This window comes from Thermobia domestica, chromosome 9, assembly GCF_964235325.1.
Source record: "Thermobia domestica chromosome 9, izTheDome1.hap1.1, whole genome shotgun sequence".
Taxonomy (NCBI): Eukaryota; Metazoa; Arthropoda; class Insecta; order Zygentoma; family Lepismatidae; genus Thermobia; species Thermobia domestica.
In genome coordinates, this window is record NC_137462.1 from 264,272,325 (window position 1) to 264,290,609 (window position 18,285).

The following is an 18,285-nucleotide window of genomic DNA, read 5'->3' on the forward strand; positions in this document are numbered from 1 at the left end:
TGATCTCCTTGATCAATTGAAGTTTGGTTCTAATGAGCTTCTTCTCTAGCTTTTCTTTCATGAAGCTCCAAAAGTTTTCAATTGGGTTCATATCAGGACTAGTGCCTGGCCACAGAAGAACACTTATTTCGTTATCCTCGAAGAATTTTGTCACAGCTTTGGCGTGGTGGCATGGGGCTCCACCATCCATAAAGATGAAAACATGAATTGTTCGTCATCAAACCAGAGTGCAGTCTGGGAAAGCAGTTCTTCTCTACTATATACAGTCTTCCAGGCCCGAAGACAGAGATCACACCTTAGACCATAACTGAAGTAGGATGTTTCAAGGTTTATTAAAGACATTCCAACTTGAATTCCTCCCAGGTCAACGTCGCACATATTGTGAACTGTGAACATTCATCAGACACAAAGATTCACGAATCATCACTGAAACACACTATTCTCCAATTATCAGCAGTCCAATATTCTAGGTCCTGTCCCATTCGAGGCGCTCCTTTACCATGATTGGAGTAGACTCTAATTTTTGTTTTCTTTCTTGACCGTGTGCTTTTATTCTCTCGGCACAAAGAATCCTTCGAACACTTTCAGGCCAAATGTCTGCGCCATACTCAGCCATTTTTATGCTTAAGTCTATTAGAAATTGCACTTCTGTTTCCCAGAGCCAATCTTAGTTTTCTGATAACTCTTAGCGATAGCTTTGGTTTTCGCCCACACTTCCCAACCCTATTTTGGCTCTTGTTCATTTAACTGAGATTCTACTCACAGATTTTTGTTCTATCCCAACTCTACTAGCAATGTATTGCCGTGTATATCTTATTTCCACCAGAAGTATTTTGTTAACTTCCATTTTACACGGAGAAATGTCTTTTGCTTTTCCCATTATGCTGCAATTACAGGACTACACAGAATAAAAGATTGATACACGAAACACATCACGATCATTTTAAACTGGCCCATTCGAAGTGTTGAACGCATTGACGACGTTAATTTCTTACAACAACAACCACAACACTTCAGACTGTAACTTGTTGATAGGAACCACAATAGCTATCTACAACTGAAACTCCACTTTCAAAATTCCCCCCCCCCCTCACTAATACCATCTGCTGTTCAACGGTGATATCATCACTTCAACTGTACAGTAAACAAATGAAGGATCCTATATTAGGGGTTTAACCATTAAATTAAATGTTCTAGAGCTCTGAAATTAGGACTCCTACATGAATTTTTGCATTTTTCGAGCGTAAGTCTAATTTGAACACATCTGTAAGAGAAATGAGCAACCACGGAGCCAAAGGCCGAGAAGCGAAATTATTATTATTATTATTATTATTATTATTATTATTATTATTATTATTATTATTATTATTATTATTATTATTATTATTATTATTATTGGGCAGATTCTCGCTAGGCTTTATTTGCTCTCTCTTGACGTTAGGAGAAATCTGAGGCAAATAAGGCTGGTTCACGATGGAATACATACTAAGGTGAACCTAATTAAACAACTATATATTAGAGTTCCTTCGCATAACTCCAGGCAGTATCGGTCTATATTATGTAATACCAAATTAATTTGTACTCCACTATTCATTAGTGTAGAGAATATATACAAAAAATCATTGAAATCGATCTATTCAATGCAATTTTGCCCTACTTAAAAAATAATATTTAGAATGTGTTATCTGTACTGAAGTAGGTAAAATGTATTTCAGGAAAATGTATGTTGCAATGAAGAAGAAAAAGAAATGTTGAATTTATTTAAAAAAAAAAACAATTGATAGTTGCTTTTGTTATTGATTCCGTTACTATGTAATGTATGTGAAGTTGGTGAAAAAGAAAAGTTAATTGGTTATTGACGTAAGATCAGAAGAAAACCCTCGATATAGGATGATTGTGCAAAAGAGGTAAAAGTTAAAAAGAATTTAATATAAAGTATAAAAATAAAAGTAATTACGATTATATTGGAATGCTGACTTTAGTATATTGCAAGGATCCCCACATCACAACAGACGCACGTGTCAATTCAACACGTGCTATTATTTATAAACAACATAGCAGACAGTAAGCCAACGCGGAAGGACACCGAGGAACACCGAAAGCAGACGGACCTCACGAAAGGACCCGAGGAGGACAAATAAAAGGAGGAACACCGAGGAACCCAGCATCAGTCGTCCAACTGATCAAATCACCTACACCGTCCTGAGGTTGCACTGGACTAGGGGCCTTACATATTAGAAGTCAAGTAGATAAGCAAATTCAAGACCTTATCAAGGCAAACATAATCAGGCCTACTGACAATAATGAATTCTCTTCTCCACTTCTTGTGCTCAAGAAGCCTAATACGAAGGAATTTCGAATTATTCTCAACCTGCAGGAATGCAATACTTATACCAAGTATCTGTCGGTACCATTTCAAGCAACAGAGGACGTTCTAAACTCTATAAAGGGGAAAACTTTCATAAGCACTGCCGATCTTTCCAATTCCTACTTCCAAATCTTGTTGCATCCTAAGAGCCGTAAATATATGACTTTTGAGCTCAATCATAATAGAAAGTCATACGAATTTTTGAGATGCACAATGCGGGCCAAAACAAGTTCCCAAAGTTTAAGTGTCGCCACGAGAATGATTTTGGAGGGACTACCAGATAGAATTACAAATTTTGCTGACGATCTTGTTACTAGTTCGTATAATTTTCCACAGCACTTGCAGGATTTAGAATTATTATTCCAGAAGCTTAGGAAACACGATTTTCGAGCATCACCTAAGAAGACCCACATTGGCTATCAGGAACTTAATGTATTAGTACACCTTGTTAGTGGGGAATCCATTAAAATATCTCCAAAAATTGCTAAGAAGATACGAAATTTTAAGCGACCGACTACAAAACGGATTCTTAAAAGCTTTATCGGCCTATGTTCATATCTAAGGGCCCACATTAAAGACTTTACGTTAAAAATTGAGCCTTTCCAACAATTAGTAACATCCAAATCTAAATTTAAATGGACAGAGAATCACGATGTTCTCTTTGAACAATTAAAAGAAGATATACTAAACGCTCCATCACTTGCTCACTTTGACGATTCGCTAGAAATTCGTGTTTATAGCGATTGCAGTCAAACTCAGGAAGGAGGACTACTCGCCTGCTATAACCCAAAAACTAACACTGAGAAGGTGGTTGCTTATTGTTCCCGGAGGCTAACGAAAAGTGAAGAGAAAGCAAGCATTTGGCAAAAAGAGTTGTATGCTCTCATATATACATTGCGCAAATTTCGCTACTTTCTACTTAATAGAAAATTTAACCTGTACGTAGACGCAAAGTGTATTGCGACAATGAATACCCAGCCGGACAAAGTTGGGAAGTACACAAGATATAAGTTATTTCTAGCTGATTATGATTTTGATATACAATATTTGCCTGGATCCAAACACCCAGCAGACATAATCAGTAGGCTAGAACAGGCCCAAGATATTAAGAAAGAAGGTGAAACAGAAGAAAATAACGAAGAAAAAGGAGAGGACAATTACGCGTTTAAATCAAACAGCCTTCAAGTTAATACTATAGAGACAGAAAAGAATGAGCCTTTACCGAATATCGCAAGAGAGCAGCGCAAGGATGAAAATTACAAAGACATCATTTCCGTTCTCTTCGCAAAACGCAAGATCAACATTTTTTTCTCTTTCTTTTTTTAGTTTCAAAAGTCATTAATCCTTGCAAGGTCGAAATACAATACTTTCTTGTCTTCAACACCTCTTCTTCAATACAAACGTACATGAATGCTTATTACGTCACTTCTTCTCCTTATACAGGATGTTCATTAAATCAGGCTCTTGATAACATTATACAGAGTGACCAGAAATTCATATTCCCTATTTTTCTTTTTTTTTTTTTTTTTTAAAGAAAAGTTTACCAATTCCAAAACCGATTATTCTCTTTTCATTCGTTCTAATAATAATTAAAATGTGCCTCAATCTTCGTAAGTCCCGTTACAAAAACAAAACCTTAGCTAATCGACTCCCTATATCGTTACCATTAGAAAGACTCAATATACCGGCGCCTAATATCCAGACAAAAACTCGAACTATGCAACCTACACATACAGAGTGCGACGTCCATATTAACACCGAATTTACTAACCAAAACGTTCAAACAATACCTACAATCAGTGAACTCGTTTATATTTATTAATAACAGTGATGACACTTCTGCCCACTTTGAGGGAAATGATAAACTGTTTTTGATCCTGCTTAGTTGGGAAGGAACTACAGTGTTATTACCATTATGTGCATATTTCACAACAAGTTTTTCATAGTTATATTGGTGTATTATAGTGTTTATAGTGTTTTCTTGTGTATAAACAGTATCCCAAGCGTTGGTGCAGTTACCTTTTACTAATTACAATTATATACTTTCTCAAAATAATCTTCCAGATTATTTTTTTCCAGTGTGGGGGGTGCAAGGATCCCCACATCACAACAGACGCACGTGTCAATTCAACACGTGCTATTATTTATAAACAACATAGCAGACAGCAAGCCAACGCGGAAGGACACCGAGGAACATCGAAAGCAGACGGACCTCACGAAAGGACCCGAGGAGGACAAATAAAAGGAGGAACACCGAGGAACCCAGCATCAGTCGTCCAACTGATCAAATCACCTACACCGCCCTGAGGTCGCACTGGACTAGGGGACACCCATCCTTCCCGAGGTCGCACTGGACCTCGTAGGGATCCTTTCAACAACAAAGCCTTGCGAAGCTGCCTTGAGCTGAGGGGGCTATCCTTCCAAACTCACCGAACCGGCAGGTGCCTTGGAGACTGCTTTGAGAGAAGGGGCACCGTGCAAAACACCTATACTCCTCTACTTGGACATTAACGAGGAAACAGCATTATTTTCTTTGTAATCAAAGACGTTTTGTATTTATCAAATTTTATAATAAAATTGGTGAAGGGATAAATCTCGGACCATTATTGACTCTACCAAAATTATTACAATATGAATTACTGGTCTTGGTAGTTGAGTGGTAGACAATAGATCACTGTCATAAGTTATTTTAGTTTAACAAATTGGCGACGAGGAATAAACACGTCACAGATGATACAATTGCCTTTTTTCCGATACCTTAAATACTAAAGAAATGGATGTGGAAACATTTAGAATGGTTTGATCAATATTGCATTGCTCATGACATTCAGGAACAGAACAAAGTCAGTCTGTTGATGTATGTCATGGGCAACACTGTTCATCAAACACTAAGAGAATTAGCAGCACCTAAAAAAGTGCCAAATTTAAACTATCAAGAAATCAAAGACCTGCTTTTTTCGCAATTTCGATGTACGTCCAATTTCATTGTTGAACGTTGCAAATTTTATAACTAAAAGCAAGATATTGGTTCGATGTACGTCCAATTTCATAACTAAGAGCAAGATATTGGTCAACCCTGGCAAGATTACATATTGCAATTAAAAAAACAGGCAAACAAGTGTAATTTTGGGACTTTTAAAAACGATGCTATACGTGATCAGATTGTCTGTGGAATTGCAATGAAATAGCTCGTAAGAAATTGCTAGCTACAGCTAAACTTTCTATGGACAAGGCCATCGACATTGTAAACCAAGTAGAATTTCTGGAGAAAGAAATCAGGGTATTTTATCAACCAAAAGGTAATGTTGATTACATGCCCTATCAGACAAGAGAAACTAGAACAACTTGCCTTAATTATAGAGAAAAATATCCACAAAAGCCACCAAATTGTAGTGCATTTGGCAGGTCGCATGGTGTGGATCAATGTCCGGCGAAAGGTATTCAATGTCATTTGTGCAAAAAATACAACCACTATGCCCAGTATTGTAAACTGCAGCGTAACAATACAAGATCATATACACACTGCGTAGATAGAGTGCCCTTACTTGACAATGCAACGGGTCCAGTATCAAGTACTGGGAATTCACCTAATGAATATGAACAGGCTTTAGATAATTTAGCCTCACTGGACCTGGAACAGGAATATGTTTTAAAGCCTGTTGATGAGTTTCACATGAGTAGTGTGTTGGAGGTGGAATTAGATGAAAGAAGCGAGGAAGAAACAATTGATACCAGGAATCATCAGGCTTCATTTAACGAAGAAATTGAAGTTGAAAACATATTAGAAATGGTCACGTGCAATGGAATTGAGTTACCTTTTTTAACGGATACGGAAGCCAGTTACTCAGTGATATCAATCGCAACTTACGATAAATATCTCAATAATTGTACCTTTGTACCAATCAACAGAACGGCCATGAAGACTGAAGATCGTTTGTTGTCCTTGTTGGGTAAAACTATGGTGGTAGTGCCGGTTAATGGAAGGGAATACTTAATTGATCTCCGGATTTGTGCAACATAATAGGTTATGATTGGTTGCATTTCTTCAGATCACAAGAAATATCTCCAGAAGGGTACCAGTCAAGGGAAGTTGAATGGTATGATTACAAGGACAACCAATTGCAACAAGAAAAGAATACAGTAATAATGCCCAGTCGTAATTACCTAGAAATGATGGAGAAGACAAAAGCTAAAAAGAACCAAATTGAAAAGGAAGAAGCAAAACAAACAAATTCATGGAATGACTCCCGAGTGAAGGTCGTATTATCTGACAAAGATGAAGAAACACTAAAGGATACAACACAGGATATGGATAAAGGAAGCAGTCACATAGTTGAAACGAAGGAACTTCTGTCCAGACTTGAATCTAGTAACAGATTAGGGGGAAAGGAAGACAAGGAAAGTGGAAATATATGGAAACAGAAGATTGGAAGTTCGCTACGAACTCAACAAGGAAGGTCGATTCCAAAAAACAACTTTCAAAGAAAGGAATTACAAAAGAAGAAGGGGTTGCTTCAAAAATCATTCGAAGCTTTTCTTCAAGAGGGACATCAGTTATGTTTTGCGGATAATTATAGGTTGGACAATGGAGCACGAGATTCCAGACATCGTAAAAGAGGCAAAATAAAAAAGATTTTTAATGAGAAAAAGACTAAAGATTAACTTTTTTTTTTCAGGAAAATGTATGTTGCAATGAAGAAGAAAAAGAAATGTTGAATTTATTTTTAAAAAAACAATTGATAGTTGTTTTTGTTATTGATTCTGTTACTAAGTAATGTATGTGAAGTTGGTGAAAAAGGGAAGTTAATTAGTTATTGACGTAAGGTCAAAAGAAAATCCTCGATACAGGGTGATTGTGTAAAAGAGGTAAAAGTTAAAAAGAATTCAATATAAAGCATAAAAATAAATGTAATTATGATTATATTGGAATGTTGACTTTAGCATATGAATTACTGGTCTTGGTAGTTGAGTGGTAGACAATAGATCACTGTCATAAGGTATTTTAGTTTAACATTATCAAGTAACTATATAAATTTGCCATTCTTCCGGCTAGTACATTGTCTATTAAATTCCAATTGTTGTTTGTTTGATGCACGTTTATTTTTATATAGTGATGTTCTTTGTTATATATATTCTTTGGAAATTTTGTTTAATTTTATCAGTGTTCATTATATTTTATTTTGTTATACATTACATCACAGTTCATAATTTAATAGGTTCTTGAATGGAGGTCATATTGAAATTTTATTTTGTAATCTTAGCTTGTATCAAGTTCGTTAATAACATATAATTTTGTATCTGATCGAAATATTTGGATGTACCATTTCTTTTTAACTTGTTTATTTTGTTTTATTTTGTATTTACTTTGATGTAATCCTCCATTGTATACTCTTTGTATACTTGTGACTATTTATAGCTTAGCCTGTAGTCACTACTATCACTAAATTCAAATTCAATAATAATAATAGTAATAATAATAATAATAATAATAATAATAATAATAATAATAATAATAATAATAATAATAATAATAATAATAATAATAATAATAATAATAATAATATTTATTATTATTATTATTATTATTATTATTATTATTATTATTATTATTATTATTATTATTATTATTATTATTATTATTATTTAATTGCAATATGTTCATTGGCACAAACAGTAGTATAGCTACAAGTGCGCCAAAAGGAAAAAATATACAGCAAAAAAGTGTATATAAGCACAAGACGCATCCAAGTAGAGTATATACGTACATCATGCAAAAGTATAAAGTGTATCTCATCGTACAGAATATTGAGGAAGTAAATCACAAAATATTAGAACAAAAATCATTATTACAAAGGATAAACATGTAGTATATTAACAAAAGAAACACTGACCAAAGCTAAAACCCACTGTATTTTAAAGTATAATATGTAACGGTTTCGGATATCTAACATATCCTTCTTAAGACACTATCGAACATAAATGAAAATACCATTTATCAATTGCATGATTTCTTTTTAAAATGTTAGTCATTCCCATGCGTATAAGCTTCAAGCTCCCTCAGAAGTCTAGTGATTTCTTAAAAAAAAGTTAGTATTTCTGAGTGAAGACCCTCTCAAGCTATTTTTCTGGATCCGCCGCTCTTCGTAATTTATTTTCCAACAAGAAATCTATATCTATCTATCTATCTATCTATCTATCTATCTATCTATATATATATATATATATATATATATATATATATATATATATATATATATATATATATATATATATATATATACAGCGTGTATCAAAAAGAATCATCCGATTTTAAACAATAATATCTATTCGGTCTTTTCAGAGATGTGAGTGAACAACGTACTGCTGGAAAGAGGAACATCTCTAGTTGTACATGGTTTCCGCTAGGTAGCAGGAGTGTGCTTGAGTGAACGCCCACGGCAGTTCTGGTTAAAATAGCATCTGGACAACAGAAAGAGTTTTGTGTACTACGTTTTGCGGAGTGCAAGCCAGTGATAACTGTTCAGCGTGACTTTCGAACTAAGTATGGTGTGGATCCTCCTACTGCACAGAGCATTAGACGATGGCATGAACAATTCCGAACAACAGGTTGTTTGTGTAAGGGAAAATCACCGGGACGTCCTCGAGTGCCCGACGCAGACGTGGAGCGCGTCCGTCAATGTTTTACACGCAGTCCGCAGAAATCCGTTCGTCGTGCAGCTCGACAGCTCAACATGCCCTCAATGTCCGTCTGGCGTGTGTTGCGTCGTTGTTTATGAAACCATACAGAATTCAGCTACTGCAAGCTCTTTGTGAAGGTGACAAAGAACGACGTATGGAGTTTTGTAACTTCATTCTTGGCAAGATTTCAGAGAACGACAGTTTTGTTCAACGCTTAGTGTTTAGTGACGAGGCAATATGCCATTTGAATGGAAATGTGAACCGCCATAATGTGCGAATATGGGGAATGGAACACCCACATGAAGTTTTACAACATGAATGGAACTCGCCAAAAGTTAATGTGTTTTGTGCAGTTTCCCAAAAAAAAGGTGTACAGTCCATTTTTCTTTGCCGAGAACACTGTGACGGAGATAACCTACCTTGATATGCTTGACTACTATCTTTTCCCACAGTTGGAGACTGATTCGAATGATTTCATCTACCAACAGGATGGGGCACCGCCACACTGGCATGGGAAAGTGCGGGGATTTTTAAATCGAACGATTCCACAACGATGGATCGGTTGCACTGGACCAAATGATGCAGCGTTACATTACTGGCCTCCAAGATCAGCTGACCTTACTGTATGTGATTATTTCTTGTGGGGGTTTATAAAAGACTCCGTTTATGTGCCTCCGTTACAAAGTACATTGAATGAAGTGCGACATCGCATAACGGCAGCTGTGGAAGCTGTAAATGAAGACATGCTAGCTGCAGTTTGGGACGAATTTGAATACCGCATGGACATATGCCGTGCATCTCACGGGGGGCACATTGAACACCTATGAACAGGTGCAATAAAAGCTTTTTGAGTTCCACTGTCATGTAAAACAAAAATTATTTCTATACGTTTATTAGTTTCAGAAATACAGACTTGCCAAAGTGGATGAATCTTTTTGATACACCCTATATATATATATATATATATATATATATATATATATATATATATATATATATATATATATATATATATATCGCTACACAAATGATACTTTGATCATCTACAGGAAGAAAGAACAGTTACAGCTTGTTTTAAATTTAGTTTGGTCGAATTAATTCCAGAATTAAATTTACGGTAGAACTGATTTTCTTTTTATCTTGCTTTTCACAGATTCTAAGTTCTATCAAAAAAATATTGAAAACTCACAGGTAGTGATATGTTTCTACAGAAACTTCGACCCATCCTTGGATGGTTGAAAGTAATATTTGAATCAACAGGTTCAATAAAATCGCAAATTGCGAGCAGTGATAACAGTCAATATGGTAAGGAATGTAAAATCTTTCGTATTCAACAGAATAATTCCAAAAATTAAGGAACGTTTCCGAACTATCGGCCTCTATCATCAGCTTGCTTAAGCCTGAGAAAACTAAGAAGATAAAATTATGTCGAAAGGTGAAAATGTTAAAGACTGATTCGAAGTAAATAGACCACTTGACATCAAAGAATCCTATGAAAAAAAAAGCCTCGAATCATTTTTTATTCTTTTCACCTTCCACATATTTTTACCTTCTTCAGACACAAGTAAGCTGATTATGAGAACGGCGTTCTTTGAAACCTTCCTTAGTTCTTGAGATTATTCCGGTAAATTTGAAGTATTTCATTTGATAACACACAAAGAGGATAAAAATGACTGACTGGACCGTAACTCGAACAGGGGACCTCCGCCATACAGTGACGATGTGTTAACCACTACGCCACCCAGTCTGGTTCCCAGAACAGCCAGTCTCCTACTCTCGAGGTCGATGCTTATCTCAGATCACGAGGGTTTTCGACAGACCCTTGCTGTGATTGGACAATCCCTATGTCCATACAGCGAGTACCTTATGACGGTTGCAATTTCATATATGCTAATGAAAGGAGGAAACAACCAATTTTTAACACACCAAATCCTCTATAGCATACCGATTTCTATAACATACAAAGAGTGGAAAAATGAATGACAGAACCGGGGCTCAAATGCGGGATCTCCGGCATACCGTGTCGAGGGGCTGATTCAGGACGGACTTCTCGGAGAGGCGGTTGGTTGTAATACTGCTACTTAGAGCTACTTTGAAGGTCTCTGGGATGGGTTTTGTTTATCTCTTCTGGGGGAGATCCCCCCGATCGCCTCCCCCTGGATCCGCCTTCCCCGATGTATTAACCATTTCGCACCTATAGAGGATCTGGTGTGTTAAAAAATCGTTTGTTTCGTCTTTGCATTAGTATGCATTTCATTTTACTTGCCGTATATGTTTCTTAGAGTTTGATTGCTGTCACTGTCAGAAGAAAAAGAATCAAAACTATCATAAAGTTGGGTATCGTGAATGGCTATGATACTTTGGGAAACTGAAAATAAAAACGTGCTCATAATATTTTTTAAATTATGAAAACTGGAATATATAGTTAAGTTGGGAAGAAAGGAGGAAGACATATCTAAATGGGTTCTCTTTTTGTTATTTCTATGTGTGTCATTTAGATTTCTAAAAATTGCTAAAATTCATAGTTTAAAAGTTAACCTTAAAACATTTATAAATATGAAAAGGAGTATCAAGAAAGGTACTTGAGAACAAATATTCTTTAAGTGGCGTTTACCAAATACGTTGCTCGTGTAAAGTCATACATAAGTATGACCGAAAGAAATATAAACACTAGACTGAAGGAGCATCTACGGAAGTCTAGAAAAGGAAACGATAGCCATATTTCCAGGTTTCCTCTAAGCAGCACAAAAATCTAAAAATAAAGTACAGGATATTGCTATCTTACATCATGCTAGATCTTTCATCTTAAGAAACATATTTGAGTCTCATTACATTGAATTATATAAAAGAAAAGCAAACTCAATACTGAAAAATATAATTTGGACAAAGACTGAGATAATAGTATTACAAATTTTATTGACAAAAATTTAAATAAACACCAATCAGTGTAATATATTTCATCTAAATAAACACCAATCAGTATAATATCTTTAATCCTTCCATTTTATAATACACACAGTACCTGTACAAATAATTTCAACCATAGAAAATATCATTAAGTTTTACCAATTTGATTTCAGGATCCGTGTTGAGATATGGTCTACTTGATTGCCAAACAATGTTTAAGTGGACTGGAAAAGTACTTTAAGAACTCACTGTTGTAGAAATTCTGATGAAAACTTGTAATATATAAACATTGAAAAAGTATATTTGTGAATATATAAGTTAGAATTAAAAAAAAAAGTGTGGTAAGCTGAAACGTGACTTTCACCTTTTTATGCAATTGGCGGTTCCGTTATTGTTAATACTTTTTGGTAGCTTACAGTTTAAAGTTATTCTAGTAAGTCTACTGGAATTATAGACTTACTAAGTGATCGGGTTTTTGCATAGAATGATATGTTTGTTTGTGACCGCTAAAAGAAAACAAAATATGCCAAACTACTTGAGAAATTGTGGATGCCATAGTAATGTGTCTCAGGTCGGAAATTTTGCTTTTAATGTGAAATTACATATGTTTGTAATGCTCTGCAAGCAACACTAAAGAAGATATAGTACAGAAACTTTTCGTTAAATGATTCATCAGATAAGAAAATTTAAATGTCGCAAAGGAAAGCTATAAAGTAATCAGTTGGGCACCATATTGACATTCTGACAATATGTCAATATATAAGTCATGATAAAACTCACTGCGGAATGGTGTGAATAAGTTGTATTTCTTTTTGTTTGGTAATTAAAGTTTCGACTTGATGTTCAATGTCCTCTTTGTCAGCATTCAATGTCCCTTTCTTCATTATTTCTTATTTGTCAGTTAATTGTCTTTCTGAAGTCTTGGTTGTTTTAAGAAAATCAAGAAATGAAATAAAAGTTACCTTCAGGTTTCATTTTTGACTTTAAATATAATTCTTGGAACTTTAACACTGTATTGGGTTTCTTTCAAATTCTTCTAAGGATCTGAAGCCGAGTGTTCTGTTATTTTATCTCTAAGATGTTATTTGATCCGTACAACTACATATTATCTCGTACAATACTGATTTTTTATTCTAATCTGTAAAATAACTCCTAAATTAGGTTATATCTTTTTTAAATCTTATTTCTGGGCATTCTTTTAACACCTTGACTGCCACCATATATATATATATATATATATATATACCTTCATCACCTGTGCGCCACCAGCAACAGTTCATCAGTAATAGTTTGTTTCCACCTTTATTTTAGGCACATAAATGTATGCTTCACGCTGTGTATGGTTTTGCATACATGCGGCGTGGGCATTAAATTTTGACTTCTAAATCATGTGTATGTAATTGCATACACACCTGTAAAACAAGCGCGACAGAAATGAAATATATTGTTAGTGTATGGAAAACCATACACGTGGCGCTGTTCGAAAGAGCCGTGTGTATGAAATTCCATACATATGGCAGTCACGTTTTTTTTTAATGTTACTCACAGTCCACATTGCAAAGTTATTAATACTGTTCTTAATCTTGTCTATATAGATAGTACCAGTCATTTGTTCGCTAATATCTCGGTTTCAAATTTGATTGGTTATAAATATCTGCTGAATATACTGACCTTTAATGCATATAGTGAAAATTTGCCATTTTCTTGATATTTTTAAATCGTGGACGCTTATGTTTGTAGGATCGGAAATTCAAAGGTGATACAGGAATTTCAATTTTAAGTTATTAAAATGATTGAGTATGTCCGATTGTGTGTGTGTGTGAAAATGATTGAGCAATAATATCCTGAGTGTGTCTTTTCTATATTGTAATGTCCTACACGTGGTCTATAGTTATAGAAAAATAACACGTGCTTCTTATAAATAAAAACACGTGCTTCTTATTCACAAACAAAACCACGTGCACTCTTTACTACAACTACTGAGGAACACAAGCGACACCACTGTCCAGAAGGAGGTATAAAATACCATGAAAAGTATCTATTGACATCAGTTTAGGTTAGTCAAATCCCCTCTCTTAGCTTGCTTGGAGCTCTGAGAGATCTAATCTAACACAAGCCTCTGGAGTTGAGTTCTACCGGTCGCTTAGCTTGCTTGAAGCTTTGTGGGAACTCAACCACTCTATTAGCTTGCTTGGAGATTTGAAAGTTCCTAACCGCATCTACCTAGCTTGTCTGGAGTTCTGTAGTGTCCTTGCTCGCTTATCTTGCCTGGAGCTCTGCGGAACACCAACCTCTCTTTGCTTGCCTGAAGTACTGAGAATTCCTAAACCACTTCCACTTAGCTTGCCTGGAGCTCTGTGGAATCAATCCCTTGGCTGCCTGAACGTAGGACCACTTATTTACCCAGACTACAGAGAACTTTCTATTACTCTTAGAACCACACTTATAGTGACTTTGTGTTATATTGTATTATAAAAGAAATTTTATAATAAAAAGAATGGAGAAAACCGAAAATTATGTGGTAAGTTATTCTACCTACTACCTTTCAAGGTAATTTTAGGATATAAAAGAAGTCCCGACTGACTAATCAACGTCTAGTCCAAACTGCTTAATCTAGAAACTTGAAATTTGGACATAACATGGTACTCGTGATGTACAATACCACTAAGGAAGGATTTTTGGAAATGTGTATTTGGGGGGGGGGGGGACAGAGATTGCAATAATAATATACCCAAATCTCGGAATCCTTTCGGGTTAGAGACGTGAAATTTGGTATTTGGACTTTCCGTCTAAAATAATTAATCGTGTGTTTCAGAGATTTTTAATATTTGACATAAAAGGAAAGAAAAGGGGTGGGGGAAATAATGAGGTAGGAGTTGCAATTGTTATAATAGGATGTCCATATTCCGAATTTTTTTAAGTTTAGAGACATGAAATTCCCTATATTTAGACATTTCATTTAAAATAGTTAAATCTGTTTCAACTTTTTTAATATTTGATCTGTAAGGGTAGAAACTTGATGGGAAGAAAAAGCGATAGATGTTGCAATTATTATATTAAAATCATTACCGTATATATCGAAATTTCTTAGATGTGAAATTTGAGAAATGAAGTTTGATATTACTTTTCATTTCATATAATTAAACACGTATTTTTGAAGTCCTTGATATTCGACATCGATAGAGAGAGAAAAGTGTGGAGAGCGAGTCGGACTCGCACCAATCTGTCATCATTAATCGTTGGGTTCGGCAGGATTTTGTTGATAATGCACGAAGTGTTCCAGAAACAGCCACACACACATGGAAGACCTGTAGCCAGCCCGATTTTGTGAGGGGGTGGGGTAGAAGTTAATACTGAGGGTGAATGATAAGACATCAAGAAACACTACAAAACTGTTTATTATTATTATTATTATTATTATTATTATTATTATTATTATTATTATTATTATTATTATTATTATTATTATTATTATTATTATTATTATTATTATTATTATTATTATTATTTGTGGAATCTGTAACAAAGCTGTAATTCCTTATTCACAATGGATGTACTATACTGACAAAAGCACATCTATACACATTTAAGACAACGAAGATAGAAAAAAATTATGAAAATGAATAAGATAAAACTTCCTACAGTGCATAACGTAACATTTAAAATGTAGAAGCTGACCGCAACAGAGACAATGGAGTTTTCAGAGGTCTGATAATTAATGTAAAATGACTACACTTGGAAATAGTACAAAAGGACACACGGCAATTGAGTCCATTAATGCTTTTCATGGTATAGAAAATAAAGAAGTTCCTACGTAGAAAGAAATATAAGCAAAAGGCTAGTACTCACTGCAAAAAAAAACAAAAGTATTTAGTAATACTTTTGGTTTTTTTTTGGAGTGAATGCTAGCCTTTTGCTTACATTTCTCTCTAAATATTATCACCATCGCAATACTGTGATATAAGTTCCTATGTAGTCGACTATAAAATACTGTTATGTAACACAAGATAAATATTAAATAAACACGCTGTTGTTACATAACTTTACATCATTTCAGCAATTTAAAATGAGATGTAAGGTAGCCTAGTTACTCAATAATCAAAAAATAAACATCGACAAAGAGAATCATTAGAAATTGTCTTTTTTTTTTTTTTTTTTTTTTATCTACTCGTATACTTTTGGACTGAAAATTCTACCGGCAAACGTCATAAACAAAATCATCGTGTTCTGGTTAATTGTCAGTGCACTCCTCATGCATCCATTGATTGCATTCCACACACATTATTCACTTATCCGTATTTCTGTGTCCAAACTTTTCGGACAGTACAATCATGTGTCGTCATCTCCAGACAGATCAGATTAAAAAAAAAAAATGGAAACTTCAGTCACTAGCCATTTTCTTTTATTAGTTACAGGTTTCTTTTCTCAATAGTTTCAGGCAACTAAGGTCCGCCCCTAAGAACAAAACTGACCATCAAATTCAAATTCGAAGACGTATAGTAGCATCTGTTACATTCTATTGGGAAAAGCACATTTGGTAGGAATGGGGTAAGTGCATCTACTTAAACAGTCTTTGATCCCACTTGGCCCCACTGGGCTCTCCGTTATTCTTTGTCACTTTCACTTATGTATGAGGTTAGGTCACACATTGCTTCTGCCAGGCTTCCACTTACGAGGAAACACATTCTGTAATTACACATTTCAACTATTATCTATGATATCATTTACAGTCATTGTGAAAATCGACACAAATGTATTAATTTATTTATATCTATCTGTCCTAAACAGTGAATTACCAGATAAGTCTTAAATTCCAATATACAACAGGCAACGTTCCTTATAGGATCAAAGACTGTCTCGCACTGAATTGTACCTTTGCGAAGTGTTACTGAGTTCATGAGGGTGGACGCATTTTCTCTCCTTGTCTGACTTGCCTACTCTACAGTATTCTATATAGACTTACTTCTGTAAAAATAAATAAATAATTAAAATATCTGAACTGCATTTACATTAAACGATAACTTCATGAGTTTTTTTGCCGTTCACTTGTTGTCTTATTCTATGTAGCTTTTATTTCATTACCATCCAGAAATGATATTAAGAGACAAAAATATTCAGCACAAAACACATGCATTTATTAAAAAGAAGAACAATTTACAAGAAAATACTATATGTGTATAATCAAAACAGTAATTTGTTTTGTTTCATTTTTATTATTAATAGATGTTGATTTACAAGATTTTTTTCTTTCTTGTTAATCATGAAAATTGACGTATTCCTTCCATCTTAAATTTGAACATTAGTATTAGAGCAGTTTAGGTTATATCAATTCACAATAGAAGGCTATATTTTAGTTACCACTTGTACATAACTTATCACCTCCCAAACTAAATTAAACTCTACATTTGACTTATGTGTGCACTTGGACCTTGATGCAAATAGCTATTCTTTGAAAGTATTTCTGTCCCAACGCCTGGAACATTTGTCATTGTGCAAGAATACGGTACTTGGGTTTGAAATTCTTGAAATGGGAAAAGGGCAATTGGAAATGTTCGGGCAAGAAGCATATCATTTTATGGAATAATGAATAAAATGCGCTAAATTGTATTTCTTTGGTAAATAGAATTGCAAGAATTTCGAATCTGATTTTGAGTCAGTTCTCTACAATGTCTTCTTTTAGAGATGGTAAAAAAAATTAGGTCGTTGACTAGCTCCTCTCTGGCTACGGAACTACACGCAAATGTAGAATTCATTAAGCCTTATTCTCTTTGTGCAAAGAACGGGAACTTTGCTAGTGTAATAACATCACTTCATAATATACTACATATTTAGAGACAGCTCCCGACTTACGTAGGAAACTTCAGGTAAAAGTAAAATTTAGGAACGATATTTACATCTGAAGTAAGAAGTAGTTTCAAATTTCTAAATTGTAGTGAGTCATCTAGTGAATAAGGCATAAACTAATTAGCTAATTAATTATTGTTGAAATGTTATTAATTAGTTATTATTATTATTACTATTCTCGTTGCAAGAATAAAGGTGATGCAGTTTTTGCATCGCAACATTGGGTTCTCTGGCGGAGGGCAGAGGAACGCGTCTCCCAGAAAGGCTAAACATATTTATATGGAAGAGGTAACGAAATAGGAAGAACACATAAATGTTTTATGTGCTATTAAGTTTAAATACCGTATTTACGCGAATCTAAAATGCCCTCAAAGGCGCACCCCCAACAGTAAAATATGTAAATTCGTCCCTAATGAAGCGCTTGTTCAGAGGCTGTGAAAAAAAAAAATAGTTTTAAAATTTCTCTCAAAAGGAAAATTCTGGGCACG

General features: G+C 34.7%; 1 protein-coding gene across 3 annotated transcripts in view; it reads left to right on the forward strand.

Annotated features, from left to right (window-relative positions):
- The window catches only part of LOC145694257 (THAP domain-containing protein 11-like), a 255,977-nt gene that overhangs the window by 123,289 nt on the left and 114,403 nt on the right, over positions 1–18,285 (forward strand). Inside the window, exon 3 of one of the 3 annotated variants that reach the window (XM_081770356.1) lies at positions 12,127–12,921. The exons of the other annotated variants lie outside the window; for them this stretch is intronic. Coding sequence (XP_081626482.1) covers positions 12,127–12,138 — 12 coding nt within the window. The 3' untranslated portion in view covers positions 12,139–12,921. Of the gene's footprint in view, positions 1–12,126; positions 12,922–18,285 lie in introns of those variants that run through there. 3 annotated transcript variants of the gene reach the window in all.